We start from the raw sequence: 18,445 nt of genomic DNA on the forward strand, positions 1-18,445 counted from the left end.
GTTTTGGCAAGATAACAAACAAACATACAAGCTGACTAATACATCTTGCAAAAACTTCGTTTTGGCAAGATAATAAATTATGTCACCCACAGGGTGAACCGTATCTTGCCAAAATGTGAAAATTCCGTTTTTTCGTCATGACGTCATCAAATGACGTCATAGCGTCAAACTGTTTACAGATCTGGGAAGCACTCATCAAGGGCATTCATATGAGGTATTACTCGATATGGTACCTACGATTTCAAAATTTGACCTTGGGGTCAATAATTTTCGACCTCCAGCGCTAACCATGAAGGTCAAGGTCGATCGCCACCAAAAACTAATCAGCTGAGCGCCGGACCATATACTAGATTCCCATGAAGTTTGGAGACGATCCGATCAAAGTTACTCAAAAAATTAGTGTTTCGTCAACCTCCATGATTGACCACAAAGTGACCTTGACCTTTGACCTTGACCTTCAAAATTTTGTGTGCTGAAGGGTATCTCTATAGGACTCTGATATGCGAAGTTACAGGAGTTTCCAATAATAACTGTGGTCTACAGAGTGATCTAAACGTGAAAAAAAATGATTAACCACAAACAAAAAAACAAACAAACATACAAGCTGACTAATACATCTTGCAAAAACTTCGTTTTGGCAAGATAACAAGAAGACGTCATGCAGAGCACGATACTTGCAAAATCCGCCCCCCCCCCACCTCCTCAATAAATTTTTTTTCCATTGATACTGCAAATTGTCCATTTCATCAAGATTAAAATTGACAATCTTGATCAAAGCTTGGGTCAATAGGAAGAAAAGTGATGATTTTTCAGATGAAAAATGATTTTGGAAGGTTGACCATGAGTTGACCTTTGACCTTTTGACCTCAAAAATTGTTGGTTTCCCTATTTAGTGCCTCAATGTGCAAATGGTGTTCAATTTTCAAGTCAATCGGTTGAGAATTGACGGCTTCTTAGATGAAAATTGATTTTTAAAATTTGACCTTGAGTTGACCTTTGACCTTTTGACCTCAAAAATAGTTCATTTCCCAATTTAGTGACTCAATATACAAATGCTATTCAATTTTCAAGTCAATCTGATTTAAAATGGCGATTTTAGACATTTGACCTGCAGATGACCTTTGACCTCAAAATCAATAGGCTTCTCAGTTGGGACGACATATACAACTTGGTAAAGTTTCGTGACGATCGGTTTAGAATTGTGACCTGTAGGCCGGTGACAAACAGACAAACAGACAGAACCACAAATGCAACCGACCAATATACTTGAAAAATCTTCGATTTTGCAAGTAACAAGAAATATGTCGTGCATAGCAAGATACTTGCGAAATCCTTAAAATAAGTTGTTGGCCTATGATGACCTCAAAAATAATTGGTGGTTGAATTCAGTGACCTGGTTTGCAAAGCCTCTTCAAATTTAAAGTTAATTGGATGAAAATTGACGATTTTAGAAACGTGGCCTACGTTGACCTTTTGGCCGATGTTGACCTCAAAAATACTTGGTGGTTGAATTCATTGTCCAGATATGGAAATCCTCTTCAAATTTCAAGTCAATTGGATGAAAATTGAGGATTTTAGAAATTTCGCCTATGTTGACGTTTTCGCCTATGTTGACCTTTTCGCCTATCTTTACCTCCAAAATACTTGGTGGTTGAATTCAGTGTCCAGATATGCAAATCCTCTTAAAAATCAAATCAATTGGATGAAAATTAAGGATTTTAGAAATCTGGCCTATGTTGACCTCAAAAATAGTTGGGGGTTGATATCAGTTGTCAGATATGCAAATCCTTTTCAAATTTCAAGTTAATTGGATGAAAATTAAGGATTTTAGAAACTTGGCCTATGTTGACCTTTTGGCCTATATTGACATCAAAAGTAATTGGTGGTTGAATTCAGTGACCATATATGCAAATCCTCTTAAAATTTCAAGTCAATCGGAGGAAAATTGAGGATTTTAGAAATTCGGCCTCTAAAACGTTGCAGGCCTTCGTCGCAGGCCTCTAAAACAATATGGTGTATTAAATTATCCAGGCTTCTCTGCACTGTGCAATCCTGAAGCACCATGATTTGACTTTAAAACAAGCTGACTAGTCAAGAGGGGACACATCAAAGAAGGGGTGGGAAAGGGAGGAGGGTGGGAGAGGGAGGAGGGGTGGGAGAATGTGGAGGGGTGGGAAAGGGAGGAGGGGTGGGAGAGGGAGGATGGGTGGGAGAGGGAGGATGGGTGGGAAAGGGAGGAGGGTGGGAGAGGGAGGAGGGTGGGAGAGGGAGGATGGGTGGGAGAAGGAGAAGGGGTGGGAGAATGTGGAGGGGTGGGAAAGGGAGGAGGGGTGGGAAAGGGAGGATGGGTGGGAGAGGGAGGATGGGTGGGAGAGGGAGGGAGGGTGGGTGGGAGAAGGAGAAGGGGTGGGGGAGCAGGAGGAGTGGGCAAGGCAGGAGGGTTTGGAGAGGGAGGAGGGGTGGAAGAAGGGGTGGGAGTGGGAGAAAGGGTGGGAGAAGGAGAAGGGGTGGGAGAAGGAGAAGGGGGAGGGGTGGGCAAGGGAGGAGGGTGGGAGAGTTAAAAGTGGTGGGAGAGGGAGAAGGGGTGAGAAAGTGAGGAGGATTGGAGAGAAAGAAGGGGTGGAGAGGTAGAAGGGATGGGAGAGGGAGAAGGGGTGGGAGAGAGAGAAGGGTTGGGAAAGAGAGAGAAGGGGTGGGAAAGGGAGGAAGGGTGGGAGATAGATGAAGGGTGGCAGAGGGAGAAGGGGTAGGAGATGGAGAAGGGGTGGGAGAGGTAGAAGGAGTAGGAGAGGTAGAAGGAGTAGGAGAGGTAGAAGGGGTGGGAGAGGTAGAAGGAGTAGGAGAGGTAGAAGGGGTGGGAGAGGTAGAAGGGATGGGAGAGGTAGAAGGGGTAGGAGATGGAGAAGGGGTAGGAGAGGGAGAAGGGGTGGGAGAGGGAGGAGGATTGGAGAGGGAGAAGGGGTGGGAGATGGAGAAGGGGTAGGAAGAGGGAGAAGGGGTGGAAGTGGGAGAAGGGGTAGGAAGAGGGAGAAGGGGTTGGATGGGGAGAAGGGGTTGGAGAGGGAGAAGGGGTTGGAGAGGGGGAAGGGGTTGGAGAGGGGGAAGGGGTTGGAGAGGGAGAAGTGGTGGGAGATGGAGAAGGGGTGGGAGAGGTAGAAGGAATGGGAGAGGGAGAAGGGGTGGGAGAGGGAGAAGGGGTGGGAGAGGGAGAAGGGGTGGGAGAGGGAGAAGGGGTGGGAGAGGGAGAAGGGGGTTGGAGAGGGAGAAGGGGTTGGAGAGGGAGAAGGGGTTGGAGAGGGAGAAGGGGTTGGAGAGGGAGAAGGGGTTGGAGAGGGAAAAGTGGTGGGAGATGGAGAAGGGGTGGGAGAGGTAGAAGGGGTGGGAGCAGTGCCGGATTAAGCCTCGGCTGGCACTAACTCCTCAGTCACATTTGCTCTACGGCTAGGATACGGTGGCCGTACCCCCCCTAAATTGACACAAACATGCGGCGGCCGCAGAGTTTCTGAGGTGGCCTCAGGGTAGCCCTCAGGCGTATGGCTATCTTTTACAGGCCGTAGGGGTCGCCGTGGAATTATAGCGCGGAGTTATAACTTTTTTCATTTCTAGGTTGGCCGTAGCAATTCAACAAGCCGTAGCCATGACAACTGTAAGTGCTGTTATACATACTAGGGCATGCCCGTACTATATATATATCTAAAATTATATCCCCCCCCTCTATTTACATGAAATGGTTTGGTCCATTCGCAAAGCCAAAGCGAACGGCTTGCGAGTACGGTGACAATCCCCCCCCCCTATATTTACATGAAATGGTTTGGTCCAAAGCGAACGGCTTGCGAGTACGGTGACAATCCCCCCCTCTATTTACATGAAATGGTTTGGTCCAAAGCGAACGGCTTGCGGAGTTTGGTAAAGAAATCGCCATAGCGTGCACAAACGCGCAGGAAAGCGAAAGAATCGCAAATTAGTTTTAATTAGTTTTAAAACATAGTTTAACGCCAACATAGTTTGCCAACGTGAAATAAATGAATACGCTCTCAAATGTGCCGTCCGAGGCAGAGTCTGTTCGCCACGTTCGGCACACGTGATAGCTCGCTGCTCTCTGATTGGTTGAATCGTTTTTTGGACATAGCTCGCTAACTACTTGTCCGATTAATATGAAACCTTGAAAAGGCACATCCTCGGGTCCCCAGCAATATACCTGGCAAGTTTCAAGTATATCGGACCCGTGGTTGTCGAGAAACAGCGGTCACAGACAGACACACAGAGATTACTGGCATTATAGATAGATGAAAAAGAACTGGTATATATACCCACTCGTTACCGTCCGTCTGGCCGCACGTTCGCCTTAGGGCCCCCCTGCGGTCACCGTGCGGGCACCTTAGGGCTACCTTGCGTCTGCCTTGAAAATTCTATGGCCGCCGCAGGGACGCCCTAAGGTCACCGTGCGACATCAAATCAAAGACCGTACGGCACCCCCACGTTTTCGGTCTCCACAATTTCTAAATACCCCGTGCGGCTACCCGAAAAATAAAAACATATGTGACTGCTACATTGTGTGACCGTGGAAATACTGCGGCCGCCCTATAATTGCTAGTGGCCGTAGATTTGTTAGACCCTACGGCCGCCGAGCCAAATGTGACTGAAGCATAAGGCACATTTTGAAATTTTAGAGAATGGCCTGAACAATTTAAATTACATCTCGGGCTCATGGAAATGGACCCCAGACAAAAGATGACCTGATTCATGAACAAAATATTTAAGACAAAAAAAGACAAATATTTAATGTGAATGTGAATAATAAAAATTGACGAAAACTGCTTGTCCATTTTTGCGGCCCGAATTTTTGGCTGGCCCTAAGGCACATGCCTTGTCTGCCTAATGGTTAATCCGGCAATGGGTGGGAGAGGTAGAAGGGATGGGAGAGGTAGAAGGGGAGGGAGAGGGAGAAGGGGTGGGAGAGGGAGAAGGGGTTGGAGAGGGAGAATGGGGTTGGAGAGGGAGAAGGGGTTGGAGAGGGAGAAGGGGTTGGAGAGGGAGAAGGGGTTGGAGAGGAGAAGGGGTTGGAGAGGAGAAGGGGTGGGAGAGGAGAAGGGGTTGGAGAGGAGAAGGGGTTGGAGAGGAGAAGGGGTTGGAGAGGAGAAGGGGTTGGAGAGGAGAAGGGGTGGGAGAGGACAAGGGGTGGGAGATGGAGAAGGGGTGGGAGAGGTAGAAGGGGTGGGAGAGGTAGAAGGGATGGGAGAGGTAGAAGGAATGGGAGAGGGAGAAGGGGTGGGAGAGGAGAAGGGGTGGGAGAGGAGAAGGGGTTGGAGAGGAGAAGGGGTTGGAGAGGAGAAGGGGTTGGAGAGGAGAAGGGGTGGGAGAGGAGAAGGGGTGGGAGAGGGAGAAGGGGTTGGAGAGGAGAAGGGGTTGGAGAGGAGAAGGGGTTGGAGAGGAGAATGGGTGGGAGAGGAGAAGGGGTTGGAGAGGAGAAGGGGTTGGAGAGGAGAAGGAGTTGGAGAGGAGAAGGGGTGGGAGAGGAGAAGGGGTGGGAGAGGAGAAGGGGTGGGAGAGGAGAAGGGGTGGGAGAGGAGAAGGGGTGGGAGAGGAGAAGGGGTGGGAGAGGAGAAAGGGTGGGAGAGGAGAAGGGGTGGGAGAGGAGAAGGGGTGGGAGAGGAGAAGGGGTGGGAGAGGAGAAGGGGTGGGAGAGGGAGAAGGGGTTGGAGAGGAGAAGGGGTTGGAGAGGAGAAGGGGTTGGAGAGGAGAAGGGGTTGGAGAGGAGAATGGGTGGGAGAGGAGAAGGGGTTGGAGAGGAGAAGGGGTTGGAGAGGAGAAGGGGTTGGAGAGGAGAAGGGGTGGGAGAGGAGAAGGGGTGGGAGAGGAGAAGGGGTGGGAGAGGAGAAGGGGTGGGAGAGGAGAAGGGGTGGGAGAGGAGAAGGGGTGGGAGAGGAGAAAGGGTGGGAGAGGAGAAGGGGTGGGAGAGGAGAAGGGGTGGGAGAGGAGAAGGGGTGGGAGAGGAGAAGGGGTGGGAGAGGCGAAAGGGTGGGAGAGGAGAAGGGGTGGGAGAGGAGAAGGGGTGGGATACGTAGAAGGGGTGGGAGTGAAAGGAGGTGTGGAGAGGGAGGAGTGGTGGGAGGAGGGGAAAAGAAGGGTGATAAAGTCAGATTGACAGTGTGGACAGATTAACCAACCTAAAGGGAACAGTCTGACAAGGGAGGTTGTAAAGGGATAACGACGGGGAGAGAGAGAGAGACAGAGACAGAGAGAGAGAGAGAGAGAGAAAGAGAGAGCGAGAGAGAGAGAGAGAGAGAGAGAGAGAGAGAGAGAGAGAGAGAGAGAGACAGACAGACAGACAGACAGACAGAGACAGAGTGTTAAAAGTGTGATGAAGAAAGAGTCTTAACAAAGTGGATCGACAAAAACTGGCAGAGCCAGAGTGGCAGATTAAAACAAAGAAAGATACATTCTGGACTGAAAAACGAACAAGTGATGAAGACCCTTATTGCAGCATACAGTGCTGGAGGCTTGCAGGGTAAGTAAGGTCCAACAAACTGTTAAAGGGAAAATCTTGGACATTGTTGCATGTTACAGCAGAAAAACACGACATCTGATTATCAAAACCAATAATACATATCTGTCTATCTGTCTACTAATCTATCGATATCAATATGTAAATGTCCTTGTGTTGATTTTTTTTGGCATGTGTGTTTTGGTGGTATTTGTAATGTAATAAGAATGAAGGGCAAGTTTCCATGTACGTGAACGGTTGCTGGCCCGAAACATCAGCTTCCCATGGTGGTTATAGCATACCCTCAATCAACACCCTGTTGAGGTTATCCCATATGATGTAACAAGGTGGGAAATGAAACGGTGTTGCATGTTCTGGAGTTGCTTTGCACCGCATAATGTGTGGTGTTGCAATGAAAATGGTGCAGAGTGCTGCCGTGTACGGTTTGTAATATATGTTCAGAGTGATGATTGTGGCTATGACTGGCACATGCAATGATGGATGCCACGTTTGGTTGCAGTGTGGTAAGTGTATGTGGTAATGCAGTAGATATAAAAAAAAATGTGTTTTTTGTGATTTTTCAGTATCAGGTGCTGCACGATTGCGAGAGGCGATATGCAGTCGTCTGCCTCGTGTCGGCCTAACCTTTCAGCAGAATTGTGTCGCCCTGACTGCCCTCGCTGTCCTGCAATGGGAGATTACTTTCCTCATAATGGGTATGTTGGTTTTAATCTGCAAGCTATAACCTCTTTGAGATCCTCAGGTGGCTGATGATTTTGTAGGATGGCTGATACCTTTTTCAGATCTCAGGTACCATTTTCACCTTTGACTTGGTTTCCGATGCAATAACTAGGACTTAGGAGCTGACTACAAAGTGCTGTCCTAGTGATTTCAGTATATTGTCGTTTTAGCTTGATCGTTCTGCACCATTGTTGCAACTTTTTACGGAAGTGAGATGGGTAACTTTCAATTGGATTAAACATGTTCTTGCAATATAATGTACTTATGAATTGATTTGACATGACTGTGCTGACCAAACTCAGTGGCATTATGTTTTGGGCATTTCTTCTGAGTCTGGGAGGTCAGCGATTCAATTCTGACTCCACACAAATTCTGACCGATACCTAAGACTAACTAGAATGACACACTTCGATGTCATGACGTCGACCGATATGCATCCACCCACATTATTACATCATTATACATACGTGTACCAAGTTTGATTTAAATCCCTTCAGCTGTTCTCAAGTTATCACATTTTTACTTGACATGACCTTTATCTTTGACCTCTTGATGCCATAATCCAATCGGTGCATCTTTGCATCATATATACTTGTACCAAATTTGTTCAAAATCCCAACACTTGTTCACAACCTGGCGTGGCAACATAAATTTTACTTAACATGACCTCTGACCTCTGACCTTTGACGTCTTGACCCCAAAATCTAATCAGTTCATCTTTTCGTCATTTTACGAGGGGCAGTCATTAAGTAACCTTAAAATATTTTTCACAACTTGTTTGTTGCATGTATGTGTGTAACAACTTTGTTATTTTTCAACATAATCTCCATTGCGTTCAATGCATTTTTTCCATCGCTTTACTAAGGCCTGAATTTCTCTAGAAAAAAAAACAACATTTTGGCTGCTTGTGTAGCCATTCGTGCACCGCCTCTTGGACCTCTTCGTCGGATCGGAAAGAGGTTCCACCAAGCGCCTGTTTAAGTGGCCCAAAGATGTGGTAATCTGAAGGGGCGAGGTCTGGCAGGTAGGGTGGATGAGCAAGACACTCAAAATGCAGGTCCTCGATTGTTGCAGCTGCAGCGCGGGCAGTATGGGGCCGAGCATTGTCATGCTGCAGAAAGACACCAGTCGTGAGTAGTCCACGACGATTTGTTCTGATTGCTGGTTTCAGATGATTTTTAAGGAGGTCGCACTATGATGCACTGGTGACTGTGGTCCCTCTGGGCATGTAATGCTCTACAAGTGGCCTCGGCTATCCCAGAAGACCGTCAGCATCACCTTTCCATCGGACGGCTGTGTGCGGAATTTTTTGGACTTCGGTGAAGTTTAATGGCGCCACTCTTTGCTTGCCCTCTTCGTTTCTGGCTGAAAGTAGTGGACCCAGCTTTCATCCCCATTCACTACGCGCTGTAAGAAAGAGTCACCTTATGTTTCGTAACGTCGCAGAAGTTCTTCACATGTGTTCACTCGCCATTCTTCCAGTTTGGGTGTGAGTTGTCTAGGCACCCACCTTGCAGACAATTTGCGAAACCCCAGCACGTTGTGAATGGTATGGTGTGCTGAACCATGGCTAATGTTCAATTCGGAGACCACTTCATCCAGCATAATGTGATGGTTTTCCCTCAGCACGCGCGCAACTCCTGCAACCATTTCTGGTGTGTGTGTGAGGCCGGCCCGAGCGAGCAGCTCTGCCACACTGGACACCCCTTTTAAACTTCCTGTCCCAATCGTACACCTGCTGCAGCAATAAACATGCGTCCCCATATAGCATCTTCATTCTGCGATGGATTTCACCTGGATTCACACCCTCACTTCCCAAGAAATGGATGACAGAACGTTGCTCCTCCCTGGCGCATGCTTCTAAGGGAGCCGCCATCTTGGAACTGCTCTACTGACGTCATACGCTCAATGTTGCCAGATCTAAAACAGGCAAAACATGACTCTTACCCAGAGATATAACATATATCATCTACAACTACACACATTACATTCTCGAATTTATATCGCCATTTTAAGGTTACTTATTGACTGTCCCTCGTACATACCTGTACCAAGTTTGACATAGATCCCTTCAGCCGTTCTTAAGTTATTGTGGTAACGAAATAATTGTAACTTAACATGACTTCTGATCTTTGACCTCTTGACCCCAAAATCGAATCAGTTTATCTTTGCATCATAATATATGATTATACTGAAGGAGCTGGGGCTCCCACGTCGATCGGAAGAATGGACGCGACAAAAAGCTGGAATTCATCCGAGTTGCTTTAATCAAACCAAACACTCAGGCACTCTGAAAAGCCCGTTTATCGGGCAGCAATATATATACATATTATCCCGGAGCGTTTGCCCAGGAAAGGCGAGAGGGGGCGTGGCCCAGCGTCCTGGCTGCGGCCTGGCAAGTTGAGGGCGAGCCTGCCCGGGCGTCCTGGATGAGCCCGGCATGGTGATCGCTCCGCGTCCTTGATAGGTGCAAGGCGATTGTGAAAACCCAGCGGTAGCCGCTACACACGTCCCCCCAGAATCGACTTGCACCGGCAGGGTCAATTTGAGGGGGGTCCTGATGACCCGGCCGAAGTGACCCCTGGCGGGTCGTGGGAGGGGGTCCGGTGTGGTGGTGGGCGGTCGAGTGGGGGGCACCGTGGACGGGGGGCGGCCTCGCCGCGGCGGAAGGGCCACCCGTGGTGGGTGGTCGACGTCCACGTGCGCCGGCTTGAGGCGGTCCACCGCAATCCGGTCCGACCTGCCGCCGATGTCGATGACGAACGACTTGTCGTCCCGTCGCAGCACCCGGAAGGGCCCGTCGTACGGCGGCCGGAGTGGCCCCCGATGTGCGTCGTGACGCACAAAAACATACTCCACTGTGCGAAGTGCTGGGGGGACGTAGGACTGGGGGTCACCGTGGTGGGATGTTGGCACGGGGGCAAACCGTCGGGCGGCCTCCTGGAGGTCCGAGCGCTGGTGAGCTGCGGACCAGGGACTGGTAGCGTCGGGCACGAATTCGCCGGGACGTGTAGCGCCTGGCCATAGACAAGCTCGGTGGTGGATGCCTGGAGGTCCTCCTTGGGGGCCGTGCGGAGGCCCAAAAGGACCCACGGCAGCCGGTCGGCCCAACCGCCGTCTTGAAGGCCAGCCATGAGCGCGGCCTTCATGGAGCGGTGGAATCGCTCGCACAACCCGTTTGCTTGGGGGTGGTAGGCCGTAGTACGGTCGAGCTTGACCCCCAGGTTGCGGGCGACCGCGCCCCACAGCTCGGAGGTGAACTGTGGTCCGTGGTCTGACGAGATGTCCGCCGGTGCGCCGAAGCGGGCGACCCAGGTGGCGATGAAAGCCTGCGCCACGTCGGCGGTGGTGGTGGAGACGAGGGGAACGGCCTCCGGCCACCTGGTGGTCCTGTCCACCATGGTGAGCAGGTGTGTGAACCCCCGTGACGGGGGGAGGGGGCCCACCAGATCCACGTTGACGTGGTCGAAACGTCGTTCGGGCACGGTGAAAGGTGCCAGCGGGGCCTGGGTGTGTCGGTGGACCTTGGCCCGTTGGCAGGCCGTGCAGGTGCTGGTCCAATCGCGGATGTCCCGACAAAGGCCGTGCCAGACGAATCGCGCCGACACCAGCTTCTGGGAAGCTTTCCGGCCCGGGTGGGAAAGGCCGTGGAGGGAGGCGAAGATGCGGCGTTGCCAGGTGACGGGCACGATGGGGCGAGGCTGGCCTTGGGAGACGTCGCAGAGCAGGACAGTGTCCGCGAAGGGGATGTCGGCCAGGCGGAGGCCCGTTTCCGCCGCCCGGAGGGTTTGCACTGTGGTGTCGGTGGTTTGGTCCGCCGCCATAAGCGCAAAGTCCACGCCCAGGTGGACCGCGTTCGCGCTGGCCCGGGAAAGACAGTCGGCCACGGCGTTGTTTTTGCCAGCGACGTGCCGGATGTCCGTGGTAAACTCCGACACGGCGGAGAGGTGGCGCTGTTGGCGGGCCGACCACGGCTCCGTGACCTTGGCCATGGCGTAAACCAACGGCTTGTGGTCGACGAACGCCGTGAAAGGTCGGTCCTCCAGGAGGTGGCGGAAATGGCAGACGGCCAGGTGTAGACCGAGGAGCTCCCGGTCAAACGTGCTGTATTTGAGCTCGTTCGGCCGGAGCTGCCGGCTGAAAAAAGCGAGTGGCTGCCAAACCCCGTTCACCCATTGCTCATGTACGGCGCCCACCGCGTAGTCGGAGGCATCCGTGGTGAGGGCGATGGGAGCGTTGAGCACCGGGTGAGCGAGCAGTGTTGCGTCGGCGAGGGCCCGCTTTGAGCTTTGGAAGGCCGCATCCATTGCTGCGGACCAGGCGATGTCGTGCTTGGCCGGCTTGCCCCGGAGGGCTTCGTAGAGGGGCCGCATGAGTTGAGCAGCGCGGGGCACGAAGCGGTGATAAAAATTCACCATTCCCAGGAATTCCTGCAGGGCCTTTATGGTGCGGGGACGCGGGAACGTGGTGATGGCCTCGACCTTGGTTGGCAGCGGCACGGCCCCGTTCTTGGTGATGTGGTGGCCCAAAAAATCAACGGCCGTCGTGCCGAAGTGGCATTTGGCCGGGTTGACGATGAGGCCGTGCTCGCTGAGGCGCCCGAACAGTGTTCGGAGGTGGAGGAGGTGCTCGGCCCGGGACGTGCTGGCGACGAGGATGTCGTCCAGGTAAACGAAAAGGAACGGCAGGTCACGCAGCACGCCGTCCATCAAGCGCTGGAACGCCTGAGCCGCGTTCTTGAGACCAAACGGCATCCGCAAGAATTCGAATAAGCCGAACGGCGTGATGACTGCCGTTTTAGGGACGTCGGCCGCCCTGACAGGTACCTGGTGATATCCCCGTATGAGATCAATTTTCGAAAAAATGACCCGTCCCGCCAGACGGGCAGAGAAGTCTTGGATATGCGGGATCGGGTACCTGTCAGGGGTGGTAGCGTCATTGAGACGGCGGTAGTCGCCACACGGGCGCCATCCACCCCCCGGCTTTGGCACGATGTGCAGTGGCGAGGCCCACGCGCTATCGGAGCGCCGCACGATGCCGAGGTGCTCCAACGCGTCGAATTCGGCCTTCGCCACGGCGAGCTTGGCTGGGTCGAGGCGGCGGGCCCTGGCGTAGACCGGCGGGCCCGTGGTTGGTATGTGGTGCTCGATCCCATGCCGTACTGCGACGGCCGAAAACGTCGGCCGCGTGAGGGCCGGGAACTCCGTGAGCAGGCGAGCAAACTCGTTCGCCGCCGGTACGGCGCATGCCAGCTCGGTCGGCGCGGAGCTGCTCAATGTGCATACGAGGGAGCTGAAGGTTTCGGCGTTGATTAAACGACGCCGTTGGACGTCCACCAGCAGTCCGTGTGCGCAGAGGAAGTCGGCGCCTAGCAGAGCCATGGGCACGTTTGCGGTTACAAACGTCCAAGCAAAGCGTTGGCCGCCGAAGCAGAGGGTGACGTTGCGCGGGCCGAAGGTGCGGATGGTCGATCCGTTGGCCGCAACCAAGGAGGGGCCGCAAACCGCGGATTGCCTGTCCTGGTCAGAGGCGGGTATGACGCTCAGTTGGGCGCCGGTGTCGCACAGGAAGCGCCGTCCGGACGCTTTATCCGTGATGAACAGTAAGTTGCCCGTGTGGCCGGCGCTCATGGCTGGTAATGAACGCCGGCCCGGCCGTTTCCCGGCCTGCCGAAGGTGCACGGGGGTCGGCATGTCCGGGCCTTCTGTCCGAACCTGGCATGATAGTAACACCACGCTTGGTCAGGTGGAGGCCCCGGTCGTCATGCTGGAGGTGGTCGGCTCGGTGTAGCGGCCGCCAATTGCGTCGGCAGTTCGGTCGTCGACCGTGCCGGGTGCTCGGGCGCCATGGGTGTTGCGTCGGACGGCGGTGGGTCCCATGTCGCCGCTGCGATGCGCTGTCCTGCGGCGGAGATCTTGTCGGCTTCTCTGACAAGGGCCCGGGGATCTGTGATCGTCGTGCTTGCCAGGGCGAGGCGTACCGGGTTAGGCAGCTGACGGAGGAACAGCTCCCGGAACAGGAATGCCGGAGAGTGCTCGCCGAGCAGTGAAAGCATGTAGTCCATTCGCTCGGAAGGGCGCGTGTCGCCGAGCTCGGGCAGGTCGAGCAGGCGCCGTGCGCGTTCCGCCGATGGGAGGACGAAAGCGTCGAGGAGAAGCTTCTTAATCGCGCCGTATTTGTCAGCGGCTGGCGGGCTCTCGAGGAGGCTCAGGGCGCGGGCCGCGGTGGCCGAACCGAGCGCTGCTACCACATGGTGGAAGCGGGTGTCGTCGGCCGTGATGCCTCGCAGGGCGAACAGGGAATCCGCCTGTGCGAACCAAACCGCCGCGTGAGCCTCCCAGAAGGTAGGCAGTTTAAGGGCGACTCCCGTGTCCATGTCGGTAGGTCACCAATGAAGGAGCTGGGGCTCCCACGTCGATCGGAAGAATGGACGCGACAAAAAGCTGGAATTCATCCGAGTTGCTTTAATCAAACCAAACACTCAGGCACTCTGAAAAGCCCGTTTATCGGGCAGCAATATATATACATATTATCCCGGAGCGTTTGCCCAGGAAAGGCGAGAGGGGGCGTGGCCCAGTGTCCTGGCTGCGGCCTGGCAAGTTGAGGGCGAGCCTGCCCGGGCATGCCCGGGCATGCCCGGGCGTCCCGACCGAGGCCTGGCAAGTTGAGCGCGGGCCTGCCCAGGCGTCCTGGACGAGCCCGGCATGGTGATCACTCCGCGTCCTTGATAGGTGCAAGGCGATTGTGAAAACCCAGCGGTAGCCGCTACAATACCAAGTTTGGTGAAAATCCCATGACTGGTTCACAAGTTAGCTCGGTAACAGAATTTTTACCTGATGGGACATCTGACATTTAACCTTTGACCCCAAAATCTAATCATACCTATTGTACATACCTGTACAATGCATTGTACATACCTGTACAATAGGATGTTTACATAATTATACATACCTTTGCCACGTTTGAATTGGATCCATTCAGCCGTTCTCAAGTTATGAACCTATTACAGACTTTGTCCTTTGACCTATTGGCCCCAAAATCAAACCAGTTCATCTTTGCATCATAATCCATACTTGTACCAACTTTGGTCAGAATCCCATTACTGGTTCACAAGTTATCACGGTAACAGGAGTTTTTAAAAAGGTAACATGACCTCTGACCTTTGATCTCCTGACCCCAAAATTGAATCGGTTCATCGTTACCTCATTATACATACCTGCACCAAGTTTAACTTGAAGTTATCGCGGTAACGAAAACCTATCACGGACAGACGGGTGGACAACTCTAAAACATAATGGCTCCGGCGACCTCGCCGGCGGAGGCATGAAAATGGTGTATGCTGCTTCCGTATTTGATGCTCAGCACTTAGGAGATAGAGCATGAATGGTCAAATCCTGTGAGTTGGCATCCCACAGGACGGGTAATGAGGGGGAAGGGGCAAATATTTCTGCCAAATTGCTCCATTGCCTGGGTAGAAAAAAGGTAACGTCACAGGATGTCTCCGCTGTTACCCAGAGGGCCTCAGGTAGTTACATCACTTCCTTCCAAAGTCACTGGCTGTGTTTGTCTGAAATCAAGTCCTATGTTGCCTGGTGTATAATCTGTAAGCATACGTTATGTGTGAATATTTTTTGTGACAACCTTAGACCCTGGAAAATCTTCTGTGAGCTCACGTGATCTTCTGTGAGCCTTAGACCCTGTAAAATAAATATAAAGATTTAAAAAATGCTGATGCAATATTGTTTTAACACCATCGTTTCGTATGTCTCCGTCCAGTTATCTATAATTCGAACCTTCAGTCCATTGCCTCCATTTACTCTAACTACTTCAACTTTTTCAGGCCTAGGATGTTGCATCCTAATTCTGTATCTACTCACAACACCACTGTGGCCTATATCAGCTCTCTACCTCACCTGGCTCACCACAGACTGGCGCACACCAGAAAAAGGTCCGTCTATATCCATTCATTATACAGGGTGGCCCAAGATAGAGAAAGAGGTCCCATTTGGGTTTCTTTGAACACATGTTATAGGGTAAAATAAAATGCATAACATCTTAAATATACTCAAATATTGAGTGGAACCCTAAACATGTCAACCAGTGAAAAGTGGGAGTGAGTGTTTCACTGACATCACCCCTCAGCAAAACATTCATGTTGTTTAAAGTTGTGATTTACTGCTCCAATATGCAGTGAATCACATGAGGCCTCTTTATCTTGGGCCATCCTGTACTTTACCTCTGTTTGTGTTGTCTCAATAACTCTCAGGGTACAAGTTGCTGGAGTACAAGGAGTACAAAAAAAGTTATTTGGCCCACAGCTTATTTTGCACATCATCCTGCTTTTCCCAATAATACATCATGCACATTAAAAAAAAGTTTTTCAAATGCAACACAACTCTCATGCACACACAAAAAAACCACTTAAAATAGTTTCTCGAACTTTCCTGAACCTACTCCCTTAATCTCCCCCACCTTTCTTTCCTCAAAGGGGGTCGAAGATCTGCGTGGGTACGTGGCTGGTCAGTGTGGAAATACTTCCGCAACTATTTTCCAATCGAGGTAATCTCAATACACCATTATATCATCCGTTTATTTCATGGGGATAAATATGGAGATATCTGAGTGAGGTATCTATGTATTACATATGCAAATATGACAAAATATCAATCCCCTTCTCTCTCTCCCCTTTCCCACCCCCCTTCCTGAATGCTCCATAGTTTCCTTCTTCTTACTCCAATCTACTTTCAGTCTTCTTTCCCACCTACACACTCCCCTACCCTCCTTTTGATCTATCTTAGGATTTAATCGCTGTGCGGAATAACAGGGACAGCACACAGTTCTTATATGTTTTCTTTATATAAAGTGATCTGATTAATTATTTACCCAATTTTTCCCAGTCACGTGATTCCTCACTATAATCTACACTCTACTCTACTCAATACACTTGGAAAATATATTTTTTAAATATCACTTGAAACAGGCAGCCAGTTAAAAATTGACATTGAGAAGCAGACAAACGAGACTACACAAATGCAGATGGAAAGTTTGCTCGAGGAAGATCTGCTACTAATGCAAAACTGCTTTATGGGTTCCAATAGACAATGACCCAGCATCCTGGCTATGTTCCCGAACCCCTTTTGTCCTGTCCAATCAATACTTTTCTCCCGCTTTGGCAATCATCTTATAAAGCAATGAGGAATAGGGTTAGTGTTTGGGAGGTTGAGATGTAATCGGAAATAGGGAACTGTGGTAGAATTTGCTCTAAAGTCTGAAATATTAATGTTCATTTTTATATAAACGACAGAAAAGTCAGAGTGGTGGATAAAACTGCTACCTTGTCACATGGCAAGGCTCAAACACCTGATAGCTGATTTATACAACTTGAGCTTCCAGTCCTCTTGGATGTTACAGCATAGAAATTATGGGCCATCCTGTGGAAATACTTCCGCAACTATTTTAACTAAATATTTAGTTTAACAAACTAAATATTTTAACTATTTTAACTAAATATGGGAGAGGAGAACCACAAAATTATTTGCAGAACAAACACGAGTGAATATGTTAAGCAGTGACATATTGCCCAAAAGTCATTTCTACAATATTATGAGTAAAAAAAACATGCAAATCCTGCTCAAATTTAAAGTCAATCAGATGAAAATTAAGGATTTTTGAAATTACATCTACGTTGTTGACCTTTGGCCTATTTTGATCCCAAAAGTAATTGGCAGTTGAATTCAGAGACCCGACATGCAAAGCCTCTTCAAATTTCAAGTCAATCGGATGAAAATTAACAATTTTAGAAATTTTGTCCATGTTGACCTTTTGACCTTTAGACCTCAAAAATAATTGGTGGTTGAATTCAGTGTCCAGATATGCAAATCATCTTCAAATTTCAATTCAATTGGATGAAAATTGATGGTTTTAGAAATTTGACAAAGATGTTGACCTTTGCTCTAAAGAGCCATATCGAGACCAATAACAAAATTTGTATCAATTATTTTTTAATTAAATTTTCACATAATAAATGGGGAACATTTGTCTATAAGTGCTGCAAATTACAAGTAAATCGGTTCACGCAACACAGAGTTATTCAAAAACAAAATAGTACGTCATATGTGAATCACCCTGTACTTGAAAAATCTTCGATTTTCGCAAGTAATAAAATTGCTATATAACACAAAGTCCATTGTTAAAGGAGAAGGTACAGCAAAAAAAGAGGTTGTGTCATTGTTTTGCTTGAAAGCAACAAAATGGCCTATAAATGTGCAGTCTTGAACTATAAAACTTGTGCCACTAATAGGACACCGATGTTTCCAATCTATGTTGCTATGTCTGGTCTGCAGAGGCTATCATTACAAAGTAACATGAAACTCAGTGGCCTCGTGATGGTTTGTGGCGCTCGGGCAAAGGTCAAATATATCGCCCCCTTCAGGTTCTGACATAGTCAGAAATTCATGTTGAGGGGCTATATGAAAGAGCTCTAAGCTTCCCCCAGCAAGCTCAGCAGCAGAGCCCTGGAACCTGTTAAAAATGAGAATATATTTAGATATGATCTCCTGAGATGATTAGGCTTATTAACTACAAAGAATCCGGAAGAATTCCTGTGTTTCTAAACACTGGCCATGTTAAGGTGTATAGAGCAGTTTAATAGGTCCTTCCATGGCATGGTATTGTAGCGGCTACCGCTGGGTTTTCACAATCGCCTTGCACCTATCAAGGACGCGGAGCGATCACCATGCCGGGCTCGTCCAGGACGCCCGGGCAGGCTCGCCCTCAACTTGCCAGGCCGCAGCCAGGACGCTGGGCCACGCCCCCTCTCGCCTTTCCTGGGCAAACGCTCCGGGATAATATGTATATATATTGCTGCCCGATAAACGGGCTTTTCAGAGTGCCTGAGTGTTTGGTTTGATTAAAGCAACTCGGATGAATTCCAGCTTTTTGTCGCGTCCATTCTTCCGATCGACGTGGGAGCCCCAGCTCCTTCATTGGTGACCTACTGACATGGACACGGCAGTCGCCCTTAAACTGCCTACCTTCTGGGAGGCTCACGCGGTGGTTTGGTTCGCACAGGCGGATTCCCTGTTCGCCCTGCGAGGCATCACGGCCGACGACACCCGCTTCCACCATGTGGTAGCAGCGCTCGGTTCGGCCACCGCGGCCCGCGCCCTGAGCCTCCTCGAGAGCCCGCCAGCCGCTGACAAATACGGCGCGATTAAGAAG

The 18,445-nt window shown here is 50.3% G+C and overlaps 1 protein-coding gene across 1 annotated transcript in view; it reads left to right on the plus strand.

Annotated features, from left to right (window-relative positions):
- The first annotated feature begins 6,025 nt into the window (after window positions 1-6,025).
- The window catches only part of DGAT2 (diacylglycerol O-acyltransferase 2), a 48,787-nt gene continuing 36,367 nt past the window's right edge, over window positions 6,026-18,445 (plus strand). The window contains exons 1-4 of the mRNA XM_068102146.2: window positions 6,026-6,508; window positions 7,069-7,200; window positions 15,066-15,173; window positions 15,714-15,784. Of these exons, the coding sequence (XP_067958247.2) occupies window positions 6,466-6,508; window positions 7,069-7,200; window positions 15,066-15,173; window positions 15,714-15,784 (354 nt within the window). The 5' untranslated portion in view covers window positions 6,026-6,465. The remainder of the gene's footprint in view (window positions 6,509-7,068; window positions 7,201-15,065; window positions 15,174-15,713; window positions 15,785-18,445) is intronic.

The sequence above is a fragment of the Myxine glutinosa genome, chromosome 9, assembly GCF_964187855.1.
Source record: "Myxine glutinosa chromosome 9, kmMyxGlut1.1, whole genome shotgun sequence".
Lineage (NCBI taxonomy): Eukaryota > Metazoa > Chordata > Myxini > Myxiniformes > Myxinidae > Myxine > Myxine glutinosa.